At 31.3% G+C, this 19911-nt stretch overlaps 2 protein-coding genes across 2 annotated transcripts in view; one reads left to right on the top strand and one right to left on the bottom strand.

The window, feature by feature from the left end:
- LOC113552457 (basement membrane-specific heparan sulfate proteoglycan core protein) overlaps window positions 1-19911 on the bottom strand; it is a 146749-nt gene that overhangs the window by 30633 nt on the left and 96205 nt on the right. The window lies entirely within an intron of this gene.
- On the top strand, window positions 1583-2635 carry LOC113550994 (60S ribosomal protein L23). Its single transcript, XM_026952978.1, has 5 exons — window positions 1583-1743; window positions 1967-2050; window positions 2117-2245; window positions 2315-2428; window positions 2493-2635. The coding sequence occupies exons 1-5, from the start codon at window positions 1731-1733 to the stop codon at window positions 2573-2575; spliced, it is 423 nt and encodes a 140-aa protein (XP_026808779.1). The 5' UTR covers window positions 1583-1730; the 3' UTR covers window positions 2576-2635.

Below are 19911 nucleotides of genomic sequence, written 5' to 3'. Positions count from 1 at the left end.
TTTTCAAACACATTTTAATCTGGCCAAATAAATATTAACAATTACATTGTACTGAGTTATTGTACCATTATTTATTGAAGATTGAACAGTGAACACCAAAATATACATAATTCGGTACCTAATTCTTCTGAAAATAATTTTTATACGAATTGCCTCCCGGCTATAAGCGAGTTTCCTCCCGACTACCCTACATTTTATCATAAACAAAAAGCGTCTAGTATCAGTTTCATCCTAATGGGCAGAGGTCAGGGAATAAATGTATAAGTGGTTCAAACTTCAAACATCATGTATCAACATAAGTTTGTAACTTCGAAGTTAGAGGATTCAATTGTTCTTCATCATTTATACGCAGATAAAAGTTCAACTCATTTAGATCAAAACTGTAATTTTTATATAAGGTTCTAATAAGCTTAAACCATATGCACGATTACAATTAAGAAACAAAATAATTTTCAATGATATTCAATTAAAAAAGCTGAATGAAAAAAAAAATTAAATTTTGAGTACGTACTTACAAATATTGTATATAATAATATACTATTTATAGTGAAGTTTATGAACTTAATAATTGTATACGAGAGGCAAGGCAACTAGTGTGAAAATAACTATAATAATCTAACTAGTATGCACCGTTCTTTTCTTTAGTGACTACCTACTATTTACATTCCACTTCCCATACATCACAGTTATTGGAATTACGATTTGTCAATTTTGTACAATTTTTGTTATCGCTATTAATATCCCAATTTAATTTTCATAGATCAAAAATTAACAATTAATGATATAGATACCTATTTTTATGTGGTATAGAAATCCAAATAGTGATTTATGGTAAAATACCAGACTAAAAACTAGAACTTTGTTAACCGAAATAAATTCGTATTTATGAAGGCATTAAATACAATTATGTACGTATCAATAAACGAATGGTATATTATAAATATTAATATTATAATGAGCAAATTCATTTTGAGTATATTATATTTAAATGTAGTCGCAAGAATATGTAAATATCTTATTACATTTTTTTGTAATGAGTAATGAATGAAGTTCGATATTTTTCAATTATTTTCATAATACATTTTCGTAATTTAATATATAAACGACAATCAATAGAAACTTCGAAAACTGTGCGTATAATACATTTCAGTATTAGCTTATAAATTGTCTTCTACATAATAGTGATTTATATGTGTTCATTTTTCACTAATTATATATACTTTATGCTAAATGAACTAAATAGTTGTTCATCGCCTAGTCATTTAAACGGATATGGAAAAAAAAATTCGGTAAGCGTTTCAAAAAAAAAAAAAAGTTGTTTGATGAATATTATGTTCGTCGTTCTGATTAATAGCAATAATACAATTCGTTGTATTATAGTTTAAATGTACAACCACGTACAATGGGAATATAGACTAAAATATGCTTGTTGTTGCCAACTGCGTTAGAAACGTTTACGTTTGAATAATAACATCGTTCGCGCGCTGACACACCGATGGAAAATACATTTTCATTAAACAGATGGCGCTTGTGTTAGGCGTCCGATCGGTGGGGGAGATAATTCGTTGCGTTCGGTTGTCGACACTGCAACCAGAGTGATTCCGATCTTTCGTCGTTCTTTTCCGCTGCCGTGTTGTTAGGTTATCTCGTGCCGTGTTCACATCATTCTCGAGACTCGACTTGTCTCGATTGTATTTTTCTTTTTGATCGCGCGCGTATAGCACACCACAATGTCCAAAAGAGGTAAGTTTTCTCGTTTCATTTACAATTGTTAATTTCTTAACGATTGAATCACTAAAAACTTGCGCGTGTACGTGTGTTGGACAGTCGAACGTGTTCGTGCTGACGCCCTGCCGTTTGTTTGACGTGTTTCGGTCGCGCTTCGTACACGCGTTCGTCGGCCATTGCGGCGAACTACGCATGAGGTTATGTATGCAAATATAATGAAATAATGTGCTTTTTTCAGGACGTGGTGGTTCCGCCGGAGCCAAGTTCCGTATTTCTCTCGGTTTGCCAGTCGGCGCCGTCATTAATTGTGCTGATAACACTGGTATGTATAACTATGAGTTTTATGTTGTAATGGAATACTTATTTTTGTCACGTGTAATTTTACTAGGCGCAAAGAACTTGTTCGTCATTGCCGTCCAGGGTATCAAAGGTCGTTTGAATCGTTTGCCAGCCGCTGGTTCAGGTGACATGATTGTTGCTACAGTCAAGAAGGGAAAGCCAGAACTCCGTAAAAAAGGTAAAGATCATTATATTTGTCATCTCTTAAGAATTTTGATGTAATGTGTGTATTCATATATTATTATAGTTATGCCTGCGGTAGTCATTCGACAGCGGAAACCTTTCAGAAGGAAGGACGGGGTGTTTTTGTATTTTGAAGACAATGCCGGGGTAATAGTCAACAACAAAGGCGAAATGAAAGGTAATTGACACTTAAATTATCATATTTACTTAAACATTTAGTTATTCTTGTTATTCTGGTTTAGGGAGTGCTATTACTGGTCCTGTAGCTAAAGAATGTGCAGATTTATGGCCTAGAATCGCGTCAAATGCCAGCAGTATTGCTTGAATTTTGTTTAAACTATAAATTTTGTTTTGACATCAATAAACCCCAACATTTACCGTGATATTTTTGTGTTTTTATTTCTAATATTAATATCCTTTAGTATAAGATTTATTGTTAAATGGTTAATAGAAACAATATTTTGTTAGTTTAATGGTTATATTATCTAGAATTTAAGTATACATTTTTATTATTAACAAATGCAACATTAGGCGGTACAGAATAAAAATGATATATTTTAAAAGTATGTCAAATGAAGTTTGTTGGTTTTAGGTATAGTTTTTTTTTTTTTTTTGAAAAACCTTTTAAAATACTTTGAACTATATCTATATCATTTTCAATAACTTCTTCGTTAAATGATAGGGATTGATGTAAAAATGTATTTAATTTTAAATAAGTTTTATTTTTTTTGTTTGGAATCATAAATTAAATTAATGTATTTTTAACCTTAAAACTGAAGAAAATATAATTTAATTAATTTTTTGAATGGTGTTGTGTATTAAATATTTCATATAATAAGGAATTTACATTTTTTTTTACCAACATGAATAAATATTCACCAAATCAAATATCTAACTAATTAACTAATATTATATAAAATTTGTTATAATTTAAAGTAAGTCCTTAAAAAAGAGTTTCTACAAAACTTACTTTAGCTAAACAATTTTATAAAGTCATGTACTTAATACATTATAATTATTAAGTTAGAAATTTAACCTAATGGTAAAGGAATTAGAACAATAAATTATTCTTTTAAGTTAACAGTACATAAGTATATTAGTCAAACTAATATTTTAATTCAACATTTTAAAATAGATCATTTATTTAAATATATTTTACATTTGAATTAAATTAAATTGCATTGCTTTTTATTAAAATCATATTAAATAAATGAAAAAATTAATTAATAACTTTTTAATTGTTAGTGTGTACTTAGTGTAGTGTATGACCATGTACTATTTAGTATTTTAACATACTTATATAAGTATGGTAAATCATGTGATATAATAGTCTCTCATTAAACCAGTATTTAAATTTAATGGTATTCTTAATAAAATAATTCAAAAATTATAAAAGATATTTAAATTTTATTCTATTGAAATTAATGGCTACAAATTAAGATTCAATGATCTAACTATTAATAAATTTTTCACGAAGAACCGTTTATACATTAACAAATGAATTACAGAAAGTAATTTATTAATTTCTACACATGTTTTTTTTCGAAGGTTATGTAGACTATTAGTCTATAATTTATAAAGTTTTTATTTCATACTAAAGTAATATTTTTTTTATAATTTAGATAGATATTATATAAAACCCAATTTTAAAATAATTTATATTTGTAGGTATTTGTAGGTGCATAGTAATTTCATAAATTATTGAAACTTGTTTTCTAAAATGGAATTTATAATTTTATTTTTTTCTTTCTAAAAAAGTTAATAAATCACATTTTTAAAATTTCCAATAAATACTAGTATACTACTAGTGAGATGTTTATAAGTCAAGACGGTAGTAAATTTATGTTCAACTGGATACCTAAATAATATTTAAAACATTCAATGAACGTGTGCAAAATTTGCCTACACTTTAGCTCCTCACTTCTGCAGTATGATGGCCGATTTAAAATATTATGGTGCTACATAGTTTATCGAATTAAATAAGCGTATGAAAAATAATATTAATGCGTGGCAAGGTCAAAATAATAACTTTGGTAGACAATTTATGTATACAATATTCGGTCGATAGTAATATGTCGGTTTAGATTTTATTTATGGCGAGTAAGTCGAATAACATATGAAAACATATTGAATATATTATAATTTTTAATAATATTGCTAAGCGATGTAAAAATACGGATTGAATACCTTTGTTTCGGTTGAGCACTCGTCTCATCTATAGGGGGGGGGGGGTATGACGACTTGCACCCTTGATGATTTCGTCAATTATCATTGTACATTTATTCAAATTCTATTTTTTGGGATTTTTTAAAAATACCTACCAACTTAAAGCTTCTATTTTTAAACAAATTTCTTAATTTTATGAAAATGCCTTTTTTATGTTAGATTATTATGCAGATAGTTTTTTTTTTTAAATATTAATATCGTTTAGTTATAGGTTCACTGAATACTGATACACAAATAATTTTAAAACGTATAAAATGTGCATACATAATACATTGTTTTATGCAAAAAAAATAAATACTTTTATATAAATTAAATTTTTATACTAAATCCATGTAATAGATATCAACACAGTGATTATTAATTAGAGCATAGGTTTAAAAATTTCATTGTACATTATCTATATGTTTAATAAATTTGTAAAACCTGCTTATTCGAATTTCGATTTAGATATCTATATCAACACACTTTGGAATAAATCATCAGCAATTATTGTCTTTAAAAGAGAACAATTCTCATTTGAAAAGAAAGAAGTACATAATATTATTATTTAATACCTACGTGACATTCCACATGGATAACAATCTATAAATAGGTATACCCAGGTTAAAAGTTAAAAACAAGTTAGTTAAAAATACGTCCTTTAATCAAATATATATAGTATTTACTAACTTACATATGTACTTAAAAATTTCAAAAATTAGAATCCATAAAACAAAATCCGTATAGGCTCCTACATTGTACACGCATAGTAAATCAACATATTTTAAATATTCTCGCATTAGTTTCACGCTGGAATCGAAAAAGAGTTTGCTAAAATAATTGATGTAGGTTCATCGTACTCGTACCCACACGGCACCCAATATAGATACCTAAGACCTAATAATATTCGTTTCGCATAGAAATCGAAACTCGTAGAAGCGCTGCGGTAATGCACGCATGTCTGTTACCTACGTGCAACGCGTAGTCGGATCACAATATAATAATTACTATAATAAATACCGTATTTATATATTTGTAAGTTTACAGCCTTTTTGAGACTGTTAAACCGTTATAAACGCGAATAACGCTACGACACCCATTACGAGTTTTATGGTCAACCACGCGGCGACCGCGCGGGAGCTCCATCATGTTCGCGCGAAAAACATCATCGCGAAAACGTACACTTTATTACGACACGCCGACTGCAAAAATTAACACGCCCAAACAAATGTCAAAGCCGTTTTCTGCGTACAAGCATTGGTAGGTAATATAATATTACATACGTTTCGTAAGTAACGTCACATATGTGTAGCCGCCGGCCGGTATATAGGCACTATATATATATATTGCGGTTTGCGCGCACATCCGTACTTTTTTATTCGTTTATACAGAAATAAACACCTAGTAACAAAGTTTATACATACTGTAGTACCATAATACACACATATTATATTAGACACGTCGTCGTACTTAATGTTATTTCATAGGTGTAGGTACTATACGTATGCCGAGTGCCGACGAAGGAATTTCAGATATTTGGTTATTGACCGCATTTATATTATTGGTACCATATTATATGCAACTATGTATACATAGGAAACAAAAAAAAAAAAAAACACTTATCACGCTGGCGTGCGATATCAACATAATCAACTTATGTACCTTATAAGTTATAAGTTATGACTATACATATATTATTATAGTCGTGTTTCTACAGCATATTTTTTTACATATCTTAGATAATTTGTAGATTCATACGAGTTAAATATAATAATAATATTAATAATGCCTGCTATACATTTGGATCAGATTTAGTCGATATTTAGGGGGCTTTATTTTATTATAGGTATAGGTATTATGTATTAGTTTTCAATTAAAAAGGCAAAATAATTCGCATAACCACGCTCTCTATCATTCCTGTATGGTTATAATGAACTTCAGAACTTCCCTATACATGTACCTATCGTTGATTTAAGTATGTATGGAGCATTTAATTTTCATTAATCGAGTATTGTCTACCTATGGTTTCGATAAACAATAATACATAATAAAACATAATTTGCTGTTAATCATTTTAAGTATACCTAATATTATTAAAACGAAAAAATCAAAAATAAGTCAAACGTTGACTCATAATTCTTAATTTTTATTAAATGTGTTGAAACTTGAAAATAGAATGTTTTAACTTCAAAATGTGTCTGAAAATCAGCTAAAGGTAAAAAAAAACTCCAGCTCATAAAATGTATTCTCATGACTATACATTTTCAAAATTTGGGCGCATCTAGAAAAAGACGTTTGTATACGTTTTATAATAGAAATATAATGTGTTTCTATTGTTTCTAATGTTTCTATTACACCGTTGATATACATTTTTTTTAGTCATTATATCAAAATGGTTAGCATAGTGCTGAGTCCTAGACGGTGGCATACAGTACATAGTGTTAATTTTTACATAAACGGAGATTTTATATTGTTATGTGTGGCTATTACCACGGAAACTTAGTTAAATCGACACGGGTAAAAATGCCTATTATAAAACACGCCTGTGTGTGAAGCGATAAACCTTGATATTCGATATGTTTTTAAACAATACGGATTTTAGAAGAAACCACGCGGTGATGACGCGGGAAGGAGAAGAATGACGCTTTAAACACAAGTATAATAATATTGGGTTATATATACCTACATATAAGACATACACATTATGGCGGTTCAATAACGTTTTTGTTTCGTTGTGGATTTCGAGTATTTGACGAAAATATATGTAGGTACATATACCTACCCTTTTATAACCGAGCGTACCTACATATTATATAACCTTAAAAATGAAAAATGTTGAACATCGATATAGGTACAACCATGACGGATGTCTCAGATAGAACCCACGCCCAAATATAGTATATCTGCCATGAACTCGAGAAGTAAATATCGCAAACAATTTACCTCGTGGCCATCAAAAGTCCAATACCCTATTACTCTAATGTATCAAGTGCGATTATCATGTGTAGACCGATGTGGTACGACCTAATACTGCTATCCCGTATTGCCCTCGTTTCCAACAAGTATCTACCTACACTTATGATATATTTCATATACATAACTTTATGATTTGTTTTACTTTATAATATGTCTATATTGACATAAGTATTATACGACACAGCGTCTCGGAGTGCTTACTACATCATAATCTATATACAGAGTGTTTTACCAAGTATGTTCACTCCCACCGGTTATCTTTTAACAATGAGTTTACTCAAATTCTGATTTTTGAACTTTTTTAGTAAACTTATTAGCCATGTTTTAAAATTCAAGGATTTTTGTAAGGAAGTTGTATTGTGGTAATACTATAGTTATTTTTTTCCACTAAGAGTTAGATACCCTTTTTTGCTGTAAAACAGTGAAATTCAAAAGAGTAGTTTCTTAATTATTACGTTTTATAAACCAAAGATAATTGCAATAAATAGCAAGAATTGTACATTTAATATATTTTAGCCTTTGGTAGGTACCTACCTAACAAGTATAAGTAGTACTCATTATATTCAATCAATAAATTAATTTAAATCATTGTAAAATGCTAAAAGAATAATATTGGTTAGGTAGGACATGTGTATGGATACTATAATATTCAAATCATTATAAGGAATTGTACTCATGATTGGTTTTTATTATCACCCTGTATATACCATACATCAGTTATAATTTACAGCACTGTCATTTTAGATGTCTAACGGAAACTTATATTTTTTTTTATACTGTAAATAACTATTATTTTCTACGACACACAATTTTAGGCACGAGAAACGATTTTCCGGGAAAAAAAATGTACGCACATAAAATTATAAGTAGGTATATAGTTATGTTTAAAAGAAAATGTTCACGATTAACGTGTCGATTATTCAACGAGAAGATAAAACGAACAGTTTATTGCAATATTATTGTTTTTTGATTTCGGTTTTGACATTCGAATGCAAAAACCAACATAAAATAATATGCCATATGGAGATGGAGGGGGAGAGACGCACACGCGATTATACGTTTGAATAATTATTTAATTTTCGTTTAGGCGTCGTCGTGTGTATTATATTTTCATACACGATTGAAATCTTCATTGTATACATTTGTTGCAGTATAGTGTATAAATTATGAAATGGGATTGGTGGGCGATGCATCTTATTAGATCGAACAGACCGATACATTTTTTTTTTTTTTTAAGAATATTATTAAAAATACATTGTACGCGTGACTGAGCGGGTGTAGCATTGTAAATACCTACGTCTGTCGTCTATTCACAAATATTATATACTACATAATATACTGTCCGTCTCATCGTTTCTCTAAAAAAATTGTTTTTAATTTTCTATTATTTAACGTCGAGACAATATTTTTGTGTACTGCAGAATGCGGAGCGGCAAAAATGTCGTAAATCACGTAACGAGATGCGCTTGAAAAAATATAAATAAATATAGCATCATAGATATACACACGAGTGATGCAATATATTATATAATATATAGACGCGAGTAGCCGGGTATCTACTATAGGTACCCTACTATCGGTTTTCGGTTCACATTTGTGTAGTAAAAACTTCGTGACCAAAATACTAATCGTTCAGCCGACACGGTCGAGCGTGTAAAACAAACAGCCAACTAACGACAAATGATCTATTGGGCACGTAAGAGCGAAGAGAAAAAAAATGATTTTTTTCCCTCACAAATCGTTTGAATATCTTTTCTTTTATTTTTCAAGGTGTGCGCGGCGTGTTATAATGTACAGACGAGATTTTTGGCGTGGGACTTATTAACCATACGTCGGAACAACAACGAAATTATACCTGTCGATATCTCTCACGACGAAGACACTCAATAACATACTTACATATTAACTAACTTTGTTATAACTGCTGTTCTGATCAATATTAAAATTTTTCTTTTAAATATTGATTAGAAAAAATGTTTTTAACATAAGTATCATAGTTACCTATATTGTATATTTACATAGTTAATTACATTTGTTACTCTTTTTGTTACGCGCTGAATACATACATACATACATTATACATTTATACTATAAACACAAAATCAGACATACCAATATACCATATATACAGAAAATGCACATTGCACATCATCGGCGATGTATAAATGACCTGTTGCAGTCTCCGTTGTCGCGTGAATACGTAATCGTGTATTGGTGCAATTGCATGATAAACGGACAACCAGAATTATGACCACTCATGAAAAGAACAATAAAAAATATAAAATAATAAGAAATAATGGCGGTAAACATATTTTACACAAATTTTTGCAGTGCATGTCCTACAGAAGATCATTATTATTATTATTACCTATTATTGTATATTCTTATTACCCATTATTAAAATACTTATATATATTTTTGTACGGGATAAGTGTATTCTGACTAACATAGCTGTTTTCTACAGTGCACTGGCACTAGCCGTGTAAAAAATAACATTATTATATATTGCATTTATGTGATATAACGATACAAAGATTCCTGCGTATACGATGTCATGTGTGTTAAAAAAAAACAATAAAACCGTATTTATTTCGTTTCTTTCGATTTTTGAACGCCTTCGCGTCCGTCGTCATATTATACTGAAACAGTTGTTGTAATACCTAACGTATATTCGATATTTTAAAAATAAATGCGTTTTATTTGTTTCGCCCAGCCGCACCTAACACCGTGTATAATACAGTATACAGCACCAATCCCGTCTAAAATGTAAATGTTTATAGTTGGTTGTATATACACGATTGGTATATTATTATATTGCCAATGCGCCCATATATTTATATAATATTATAGTAGGTATGTAAACAGTTTATAAGATATACATATTAATTTTATTTTTATTATTTTAAAGTCTTTATTACACATTATATGTGTATAAATTTAAAAACAAATTAAGACAGTACCTAAGTATAGGTATCTATTCAAAAAGCAAATTCAAAAACTCGTCCGCAGTATTTTGGGTTGAAAACAAGACGTGACGACCGCAGGAAATACAAAAAAAGCAACGTATTATAAATCAAAAATATAAATAGCACGAAATACAATATTACTCTAATAAATATTACATTATGCACGAAAAGTCAATAGGTAATTAAAAATATTCTGACATTATAGTAGCGGTTTCATAGTCTCGGTTCGATGACGTTAATAATGGTTACTATTATACTATACAAAATATAATAACCTCCCAACTTTTTATAAATCACATATTATAATGTAGACACAGAGCTGGTGATCGTATACATTATACTTATGCCGCGTGTCTTCTCCGCCACCAACCGAGTACCGAAATTATATAAGAATTTCTGAACCACATAATATTTTGTGCCGTTGTTGCAGTATACCTAATAGACGGTACTGTGATATTGGCGCAAGTATTATATTGCTTTGTCTAAATGAGAATAATAATTGCGGTCTGAAAACAAAAATAAAAAATCTATTGCGAGCTTATATACTGTGACATATACTTAGCATTATGTTATTGGGTAAACCTGATATGTACCTAAACACCTGTATACTATATAGTGTGATATTGCCGCGTGATATAAATCGCACGTCATGCCGCCGCGCGCGTGATGTCTCATAATTTAAACGATGATAACAGTACAAAACACGATGCTTAAATTATATTATTATTAAGACTACTAGTTTGTTAACGTTATTCCCAGCCAGACCGTGTGAAATAAATAATAATTTTATTATGTATTTATATTAATTATATGATATTTATTGTGTCTGTATATTCACGACCGAAATTTATTAAAAATTATTTTGTCAACAATACGTAACGACGATATACGCACGTCGAACACGTCATGGTATATACACTCGACAGATATAGAGAATAATTAAGACCGCATGTGAAACGCAGACTGCGTTCGAACAGCAGTAGGTATAGCCGTATGCAGGAATGTCTAACCTCTTATATATTAGGTATATAATATTGTATTTATATAGACGAAATATAGGGGCCAGCAGACTCGGAATGTAAGTAATGTAACACAGCAGCCTACAAATGAGATTTCCGATCCGGATTCAAAATTTAATAATATACATACACGATATACCTATTAGTTCGCGAAAAATTTCAAATTGTTAATTGCAGGAAAATATTGTTGGAAGCGGATTATTGCAAACACAATTGTAAAGCTATACTATACTTTTGTGGGAGCAGCTGCCATAAATACGTATTACTTATTAGTTATTAAGATCTTCCAATAACAATATAATATAATCACACAGCACGTATATATATACAAATTACGTAGGTATGTGCTGGAAGGAAATCATAATTCGTCCGTGTTCTAGAGATACTTTCCTCGATAAACCATAGTGTCGGAGACTAAACGTATGTTTATTATATACGATATGCATTATGACCATTATGCTATTTTATATAATACATATATAAGACCGTACGCACACGTCTAAATGTCATATCAATGATCATATCATAATATATTCACATTGTATTATATTAACAACGAATAACGATTGTACGTGGTACGTAATTTATATGTACCTAATGTGTGAATATGTGAGGCGCGGACGGACGGGCCAGGCGTATATTTTTAATTCAATAACAATTAAATATTCAGATCGCGAGACCGGCCTACCGAAATCGTTTGACCAACGCCGCCATAGCATAAATGTATACGCCAGCGGACAACCGTCATCAGCTGCAGGACGTCGTCAGCCGGGCCTGTATAATAATAATAAGGTCCACCCACTCGACGTAGGTACCTATAATAATAATATAACGACCAAATGAAATAAAACGAAAACGCGATGCTGCGACGGTGAATAGGGCACGAGAAATGATGATTAAAACAGAAACGAACAATATCGAAAGCACTGTAAAGGCGACTGCGCGTGGAGAGCGGGGATTTATCGACTTTGCATACTATTGTACGCGAATATTATTATTGATGTGCTCTGCTCGTTGTTGTAAGCGATGTATGGTACGTGTTTCCCAAATGAACCGGTCTGCGCGATGACGACAGTTAGTTTTTCGCATCCTCGCGGCGCGCATAAATCACTGGGGTCCGAGGCCGCCACGGTGCAGTGTGAAGTTATATAATACGTATATTATTGTGTACATCAATAAATCTATAATAATACATTACATACATTAAACATTAAACTCTAAATCGATCTGTTTTATTATTCACCGTAATCAGGATCTTTGCAAGGAAGTTCAATAGTAAAATACAAGAAAACTATTTAAATATCACAATTTTTATAAGTTATCTTTATTCTGAATTGTAGTATTAAAAACCAATCGTCGTTTATTTATATTTATTTTTTAAATGTAATGCACATCAATAATACATCTTGTATATTTGTATTAGTAATAACGAAAGATATATTTTGTTTTTCATTTTTACTTTCTGAAAAATATTTTAAATCACGCCAACCGTTTCTAGCAAATTGCTATCAAAATTACATCACATAGGCAATTCTTCCTTAAATATTCATATCAATGAAAAAAAAGTCTTTTGTTGTGATTTATACATTATACCTCATAAATATATGAATTTACATTAAATCTTTACTAGAATTTTAACTTTTGATACATTTTATATGTAATACATGCACACGAGTGGAGTAACTGGACTAAAAGTCCTTCCCTTTGGGCGCGCCACTGCAATATAAACATATATATTATACAACACTATGCCTATATTAGTAGATAATTACAATAATGTTATAATCTTCTCAACACACCTAAAATTATACGAGTGGTATATGCTGCAGGCAGGCACGAGCCGTATAGACGTATGTATTACCTGTATAATCATATATATATATATATATATACATTGGTGTGTACACGACGAGCGACGTCTGTAACATAACATTATTGCGATGATGCAAGCCCGTCGTCGTACACAACGCCATTTTTCACGGTACTAAACGTTCACCGGCAGACTATACATCGTCGTAACGCACAAACAAATTATAAACATTATACATATATAGCTATATATTAAGCGTATGTATAATATTATTAATATTATATTATTATACTTTATTACGCGGATTGCAGACGCGACGCTTGTGATATTATAGGTACGGCCTTACGGGAGGCACTAATACAGCGGCATATACGCGCATTGCATGTCATTGTATTGTACCTACAGCTTTATATAGGTATCGCGCATTACTATTATTGTAACGTTCCGTCGCCAAAAGAAACGTCATAAATCCCGGTCCGCCGTAACAGCGGCAATATTTACGGTTCGCACACAATTTATACAACATGTTATTATAAATACTGTTAATCGCATGAACCGGTGTCTGTAAACTGCAGCGGAGCCCTATGCAGGCGCGTTGTATTATGTGCTATACACACACTGCGAATCTCCGCCTATGTATACATATTATATGAGGGGTGGGTGAAGGCGTGGGTGCGCGTGTATTATACATTTATACGTGATAATAATATGTGATATCGGATTTCTTTTGTCACCGCGACGTGAATGTACAATATGCGACGATGATGACGAGGGGAAACGGCAAACAAAAGCCGTCGGATTTAGACGACGACTGCTGCTGCTATATAATACTGCTGTTGGTGATGACGTTTCAACTGACGTGCCGCGCTACTCGGAGGATCTCTGGACTCAGGAGCATCGGCTATTAAATAATAATAATACGGGACTGTATCGCAAATATGGTATAACCTAAACATTTTGGCCGATAAATTCAAATCGGTTAATAATTGAAAATATAATTTTTGAGAACTGACCGCGCCTATTATTATCATGTAGACAGCCACATACAAGGCGATTCTTTAATCGGGGTTCGTTATACTTCGAGTGCAACTATATTATATTATATTATAGATTAGGATGGAATATCGAGTGTTCTGTGGTAATATTGTACACAGAAAATGTTTTTTTTTTTTTTTGGGGGGGGGGAGTTCATAAGTAAAACCATTTTAAAATTTTAGGTTTTTATTTTTAAAAACTAAACAATCTATACGAATATTGAAATACAGATACACAGATACAAAGGTAAATGTTTAAAACAATGATGTTATTCAAATCAATATACGTCGAAACGCATTATCATAATATATCGATATTGAAAATCGTTACTGTAGTGGAAATATAATTCAATAGGTTGAATTGATGTTCATTGAAATTACTATAATCGGTTTTATGATTTCGTTTCATTATTATATCATAGCACGCGCACCTTGGATTGTTTATTATTTCCGAACGTTTGTAGCGCAGAAAAAACGAAAAACATCATCATAATATGATATACTAAAAACCGTTTTCGCTATAATGAAGACCTATGCAGTCATTACACTACATAATAGCATAATACATACTGTTATAACAAAAATATATAACTTGCACAATACAAGGACCTAGGACTGACAGGATTTTATGTTTATACCTACATTCCGTCATTCAAATACTTGTAAAATAAATATATTTGTATTGTTCCAATTCCCGTACGTATTAGGTTATCATAACTGTCATATGCGTATAAGCACGAAATTCTGACCGAACAGCATAACATTAAATGCGAAACGTGAAAAAAAATTAATCATACACTCAAACGAATTGATGTGTTTTTTTAATTATTTTAATTATACGACTATATCGGTTTTTTTTCTTTTATGGTACCATAACCGAGATACGTTCTCAATTGTTTTAATAATATATTGTAGAATGTGAACATTTTTGCACAGTGACTAGTGTATCAAGTGTTTGGATACAGTTTTCCGCGTGTCTCGTCGACCCTGATAAGATATTATACAACACGGTATTATTATGCATTATAATTTATAGACGAAATATTACACGTATTGCGCGCGTCGTTCGAGACGAGTGCCAATCCTATACGACGTATAGTATATGCATAGGCGTGGAGCCTGACGCTACCTCTAGCTACCGCGTTACTTAAAACGTGTTTATAAATTAAAATGCATATTTTGTCATCGTATAATAATACACTGGCGTGGTTAGATGAGACACGTTAATCTTCCGGAACTCTTATACAATTGCTATTGGCGCCATAAACTGATCTCATAATAATCTATAATGTGCGCAAATCTGATTAATATTGATTCCCCCTCCCATAATCGGCAATTATTATAGATCGTTTAAGATAGTTGCGATTCGATGTGTGAGGAACTTACGTACTGTATTTGTTTTTTCTTTTTTTTTTTAAACGTCCGGCCAATAATAATGCTTAGAATATCCTTGGAACAACGGAAATTAGTGCGAAACTATATATAATGTATTGTGCCCATACCAGTTATTATACAGGATGAACCACGAAGTTTTTCTGTTTAACGCGAAAAAATTTGTATAGTATCTGTATTTTATGTATATATTATTATTGATATGTATGGGATATCAGTATATGCGTAGAGATGCGATTGGCTACATAAATATAGTACATAGAAGTTCAAGTCTAGCAAATAATTAGCATAATATTATAAGCTGGGGTCTATAATTCAAGGAACCTCGGAATACCTACGATTTTTTTCTATGTACAACTTGAAAATATTAGGTACAGGCTACGCATAATATATTGTTACGAAATAGCAGTAGTTTTTTTTCACTTGAGTCTTAGATGGTTTTCAAATCAATGCAATAATAAATACGTAAGTTATACATTATATTATTTTATATTCTCGTTTTACTAGTTATTATTCAATTATTTAATTTAATCAGTTTAATAAATAGGTATGGCCGTATGGGTACAACGTGAAATGAAGTATTAAATGTAGTTTTAATTATGTATAATAAACGGCACATGTTAATTTTATTAAAATTATTGATTTTAATCAAAAAACAATCGAATACGTTCGTTTTTCTATTAATTAGATAACAATCGTAATTTCGACAACGATGTCATGTTGTTCACGTTTTTAAATCAACATATTAATAAAATAATAACTATTCATATGGAATAATATTATTTCATTTGCCGTTAATTCCTCGAAAAATAGGTGGTTTTATGCTGTGGGAACGAAAAGGGTTTCAGCTATACTTCTGAGAAACCGTTTGACACGTGAACGCGCAACGTCGCGTTTTAATCGCGAATCAAATTTCGCGTTTTTGCGAGTAGTGCGGACGTGTAAGGCTGTTGGACTCGGGAGGAGGCGTTGGTCGAGCGGTCACTGCGGCAGTTGGAGTCACATCAAGAAAAGATACATTATGATTAATATACAGTGCGGCGACGATCGTCATAAACGCCGTACATAACCTAATTATCATTTGCATACCTAGACGGTATTACAATACAGTACACCGACCTCGGTGTGGTGGTCTCGAGTGTAAAAGATAATGATACTATATTATTATATTATTACGTACCTAAACGAAATGTTCCGAATTGTCCGATACATACAATATATAACGAACGTCAGCCGTCTATGGTATTTACGTTTTTTTATTACATATACCTAACTGAACGAATTACTTCCCGCGTACTTATATACATAACATAAATATATTATATAATTTATATGAACTACACCTCTATATAAATCGTTTCGTATAGCCGCGGGAATGCATATTATAAATAAATCGCTACTATTGCTCCGAACATAGGTGTACTTTCCCTTCCTCTTCAGGACCCTCGCAATGGTACATATTTTATATATAAAGCAATTTGTCGATTATTGATAAACGCGCCCGATAACGCCACAAAACCTGCAGCCGTATATAGATGTATACATAGTTTACGTGTATATTATTATTATAATGTACCTATATGGTAATAGTCAAGCGCGGCGGGCGAGAGGGTACTTTTTTTTTCACGTTTGTGATGAATCGCATTTCGTTTAATTTATATGGTCACAATATTATAGTAAATATCACGCCGGTCGGCCAATCTGAGACGCTTATCTCGAACGGGTCTTATATTGAAGCGTGCGTTCATATTATTACATGTACATAGCCCGAGCCGAGGATAATAATTTATGCGTCGCCCGAGACTGGGATCGCGGTGTCGTGTACTATATGTAGATCGTGTCCTATCAACAATTTTCAACGAGAATCGATTCAGAATTCCAAAGTCATTACGGGCAACACATCACAACAACAAATAGATACCGATGTGTGCTAGGTCCACTGCAACTGAAACGCAGACGTACATACCTATACATGTAGTATATAAATATTATATTATTATAATATTATATATATATATATATACATATACATGATGCGGTACAGCTCGAGGCGCAACCGTCGAGTGCCGCCGACTGAGTTTATAATGTTTATTATATAAATAACAACGACAAACCTACAATATGATGTCGATAACATCTTGATATTATATGTATTATGTGTAAATTATACTGATGCCCACGAAAATATCTATTGTGTGCGAAATAGATTATTGTAATGTTACGTACACGCGAACGGCTTAAATATTTTTTGCGCGTATCGTATAATAATAATTTTATAAAATATATACTATAATTTACAATCGCGACGGGAGTGTTGGTTTATATTATAATAATATATCCATACGTAGGGAGGCGGTCCTGACGGTTTTTTTTTTTTTTTGTTCTAAATCCGTACGCGACTGTAGAAAGAAAATACAAAAAACGTCTCTGGCGGCACTTTTGTGTCGCTGTGTATAGAATATATATTATTATATCATATTCATGATGTGTGTTTGTGTGTGTACAGTATACACGGCTTGCACTGTACAGAAGGTGCGTACATACATACAGAATGGCGGGTAGGGGTTCATCACTCCACCAACGAATTTTTTTAATCGGGTCAGATTAGGTTATGTTTTTTTTTATGAATTAAACAAACATAAAATATCTTTGCATATAGTTGCATAAGATTAATAATCCGTGCCTTTAACCCTTTGCCAAAAAATATAAAAAATTGTCTTCACTATGTAAAAACGCGGCATTTTTTGCGTTGCCTATATTATGATTCACTCGTCACGTTCGTGTATACGTCTTGTAAAATGTATATTGAAAAATGAAAATACTCTTTTTTCATATCGCGGTCTTCATCAAAGAACTGCAACTGCAATGTATGATAGATACATGTATATTATTTCGATTAATAATCGCATAATATGATATACACGCTACCGAGGCATACTTCAATAATGACATATTACACGCACGCATGTAGATATTCGTAAACGAGAGATGCGTTATTTTAATATGTATAATATCATGTAATAATTCTCGCCAGCCCGCGTATTATGTGTGCACGCGTTATGCCGTCATCATTGTCTGCTCATTAGATTGGCGTGTGTGGGCTGATTTTAATATCATATCTCAGACGGACAGACATTCCATATTACATCGTCACACTGCAGTACAACTTCTTGCGTGTCGTATAATTTATAATATATTAAGTGATATATTTGGCATATAGGTAAGCGTAAATGCCGTAAAATTGTACTGCGAAGTTTTGTGCCGCTTCGCGCGTGTATAATATATATTATATAGACTAGAGGCGAACAACTTTCAAGTTTTCACAAGAAAATGTATATATATATATACTCGTATGCGCATTGCGTGTGTGCAGTGTGTATTTTGTGATGATTTCATTTTTCAAAACGTGTGCTTAACCATCTGCATGTTTGATCCGTTAAAAGTCGTCTAGTTTTACAATTATTTTCACTACATACATTGTTTAACAATAAACTTAAATAATTCGTTATGTATATATTGAAATAAGCCTTATCTTATAATGATTTTAAATAGAAATACTAGAATAGAAAATAATGTTCATAGAACTATGTAGATATACATAAATAATATGATTATAATATACCCATGTCTATTAAGTCGAATGCACTTTTGGTGTTCCGTGTACTGGTTACTGCCAATTTTTTTTCTATTGCCTGTTAGAATAAGGCCTGATTTTAATGAAGTCTGCGAACGAATTTTTCATTTCTTTTTTTCAGATCATATTTCATGAATACATTTTTTAATGGTACAGTTTATTTTTAATTTCATATTCTGATAATTAAAATAGTTTTCTCTTTCAAAATGTTGATAGTATACAAACAGCGAACATTAAATGTTGCCATTGCATGCACAGTTCGAACATTAAACATTTTAAATGAAGTAGCAATATGATGACCGAGTACATGGCCAATTTTCACTATAACATAGTTACATGTATATATGTATAATAGAGTAACAAATTTAAACGTTTATAAATAATAAGCTATATTGGTCTGGTATTTGATTTCTATAAACATCAATGATTTTTCATCAAGTTTTTTTTAAGAATGTACAATTTTGGAATATGATGAAACTCTCTAATTTATTTAAATAAAAATCGAGTATTTAAAAAAAAATTTAGTAGTTTTTTTATTATCTACGGTAGATATTCACTCAAAATCGTAAGAACACGAAAATTTACTGATAAAATAATATGATACACGTGTTAAAAAATCAAAAAC

This window comes from Rhopalosiphum maidis, chromosome 2, assembly GCF_003676215.2.
Source record: "Rhopalosiphum maidis isolate BTI-1 chromosome 2, ASM367621v3, whole genome shotgun sequence".
Taxonomy (NCBI): Eukaryota; Metazoa; Arthropoda; class Insecta; order Hemiptera; family Aphididae; genus Rhopalosiphum; species Rhopalosiphum maidis.
The sequence above is the reverse complement of the archived record's forward strand: the minus strand, read 5'-3'. Positions and strand labels throughout refer to the sequence as shown.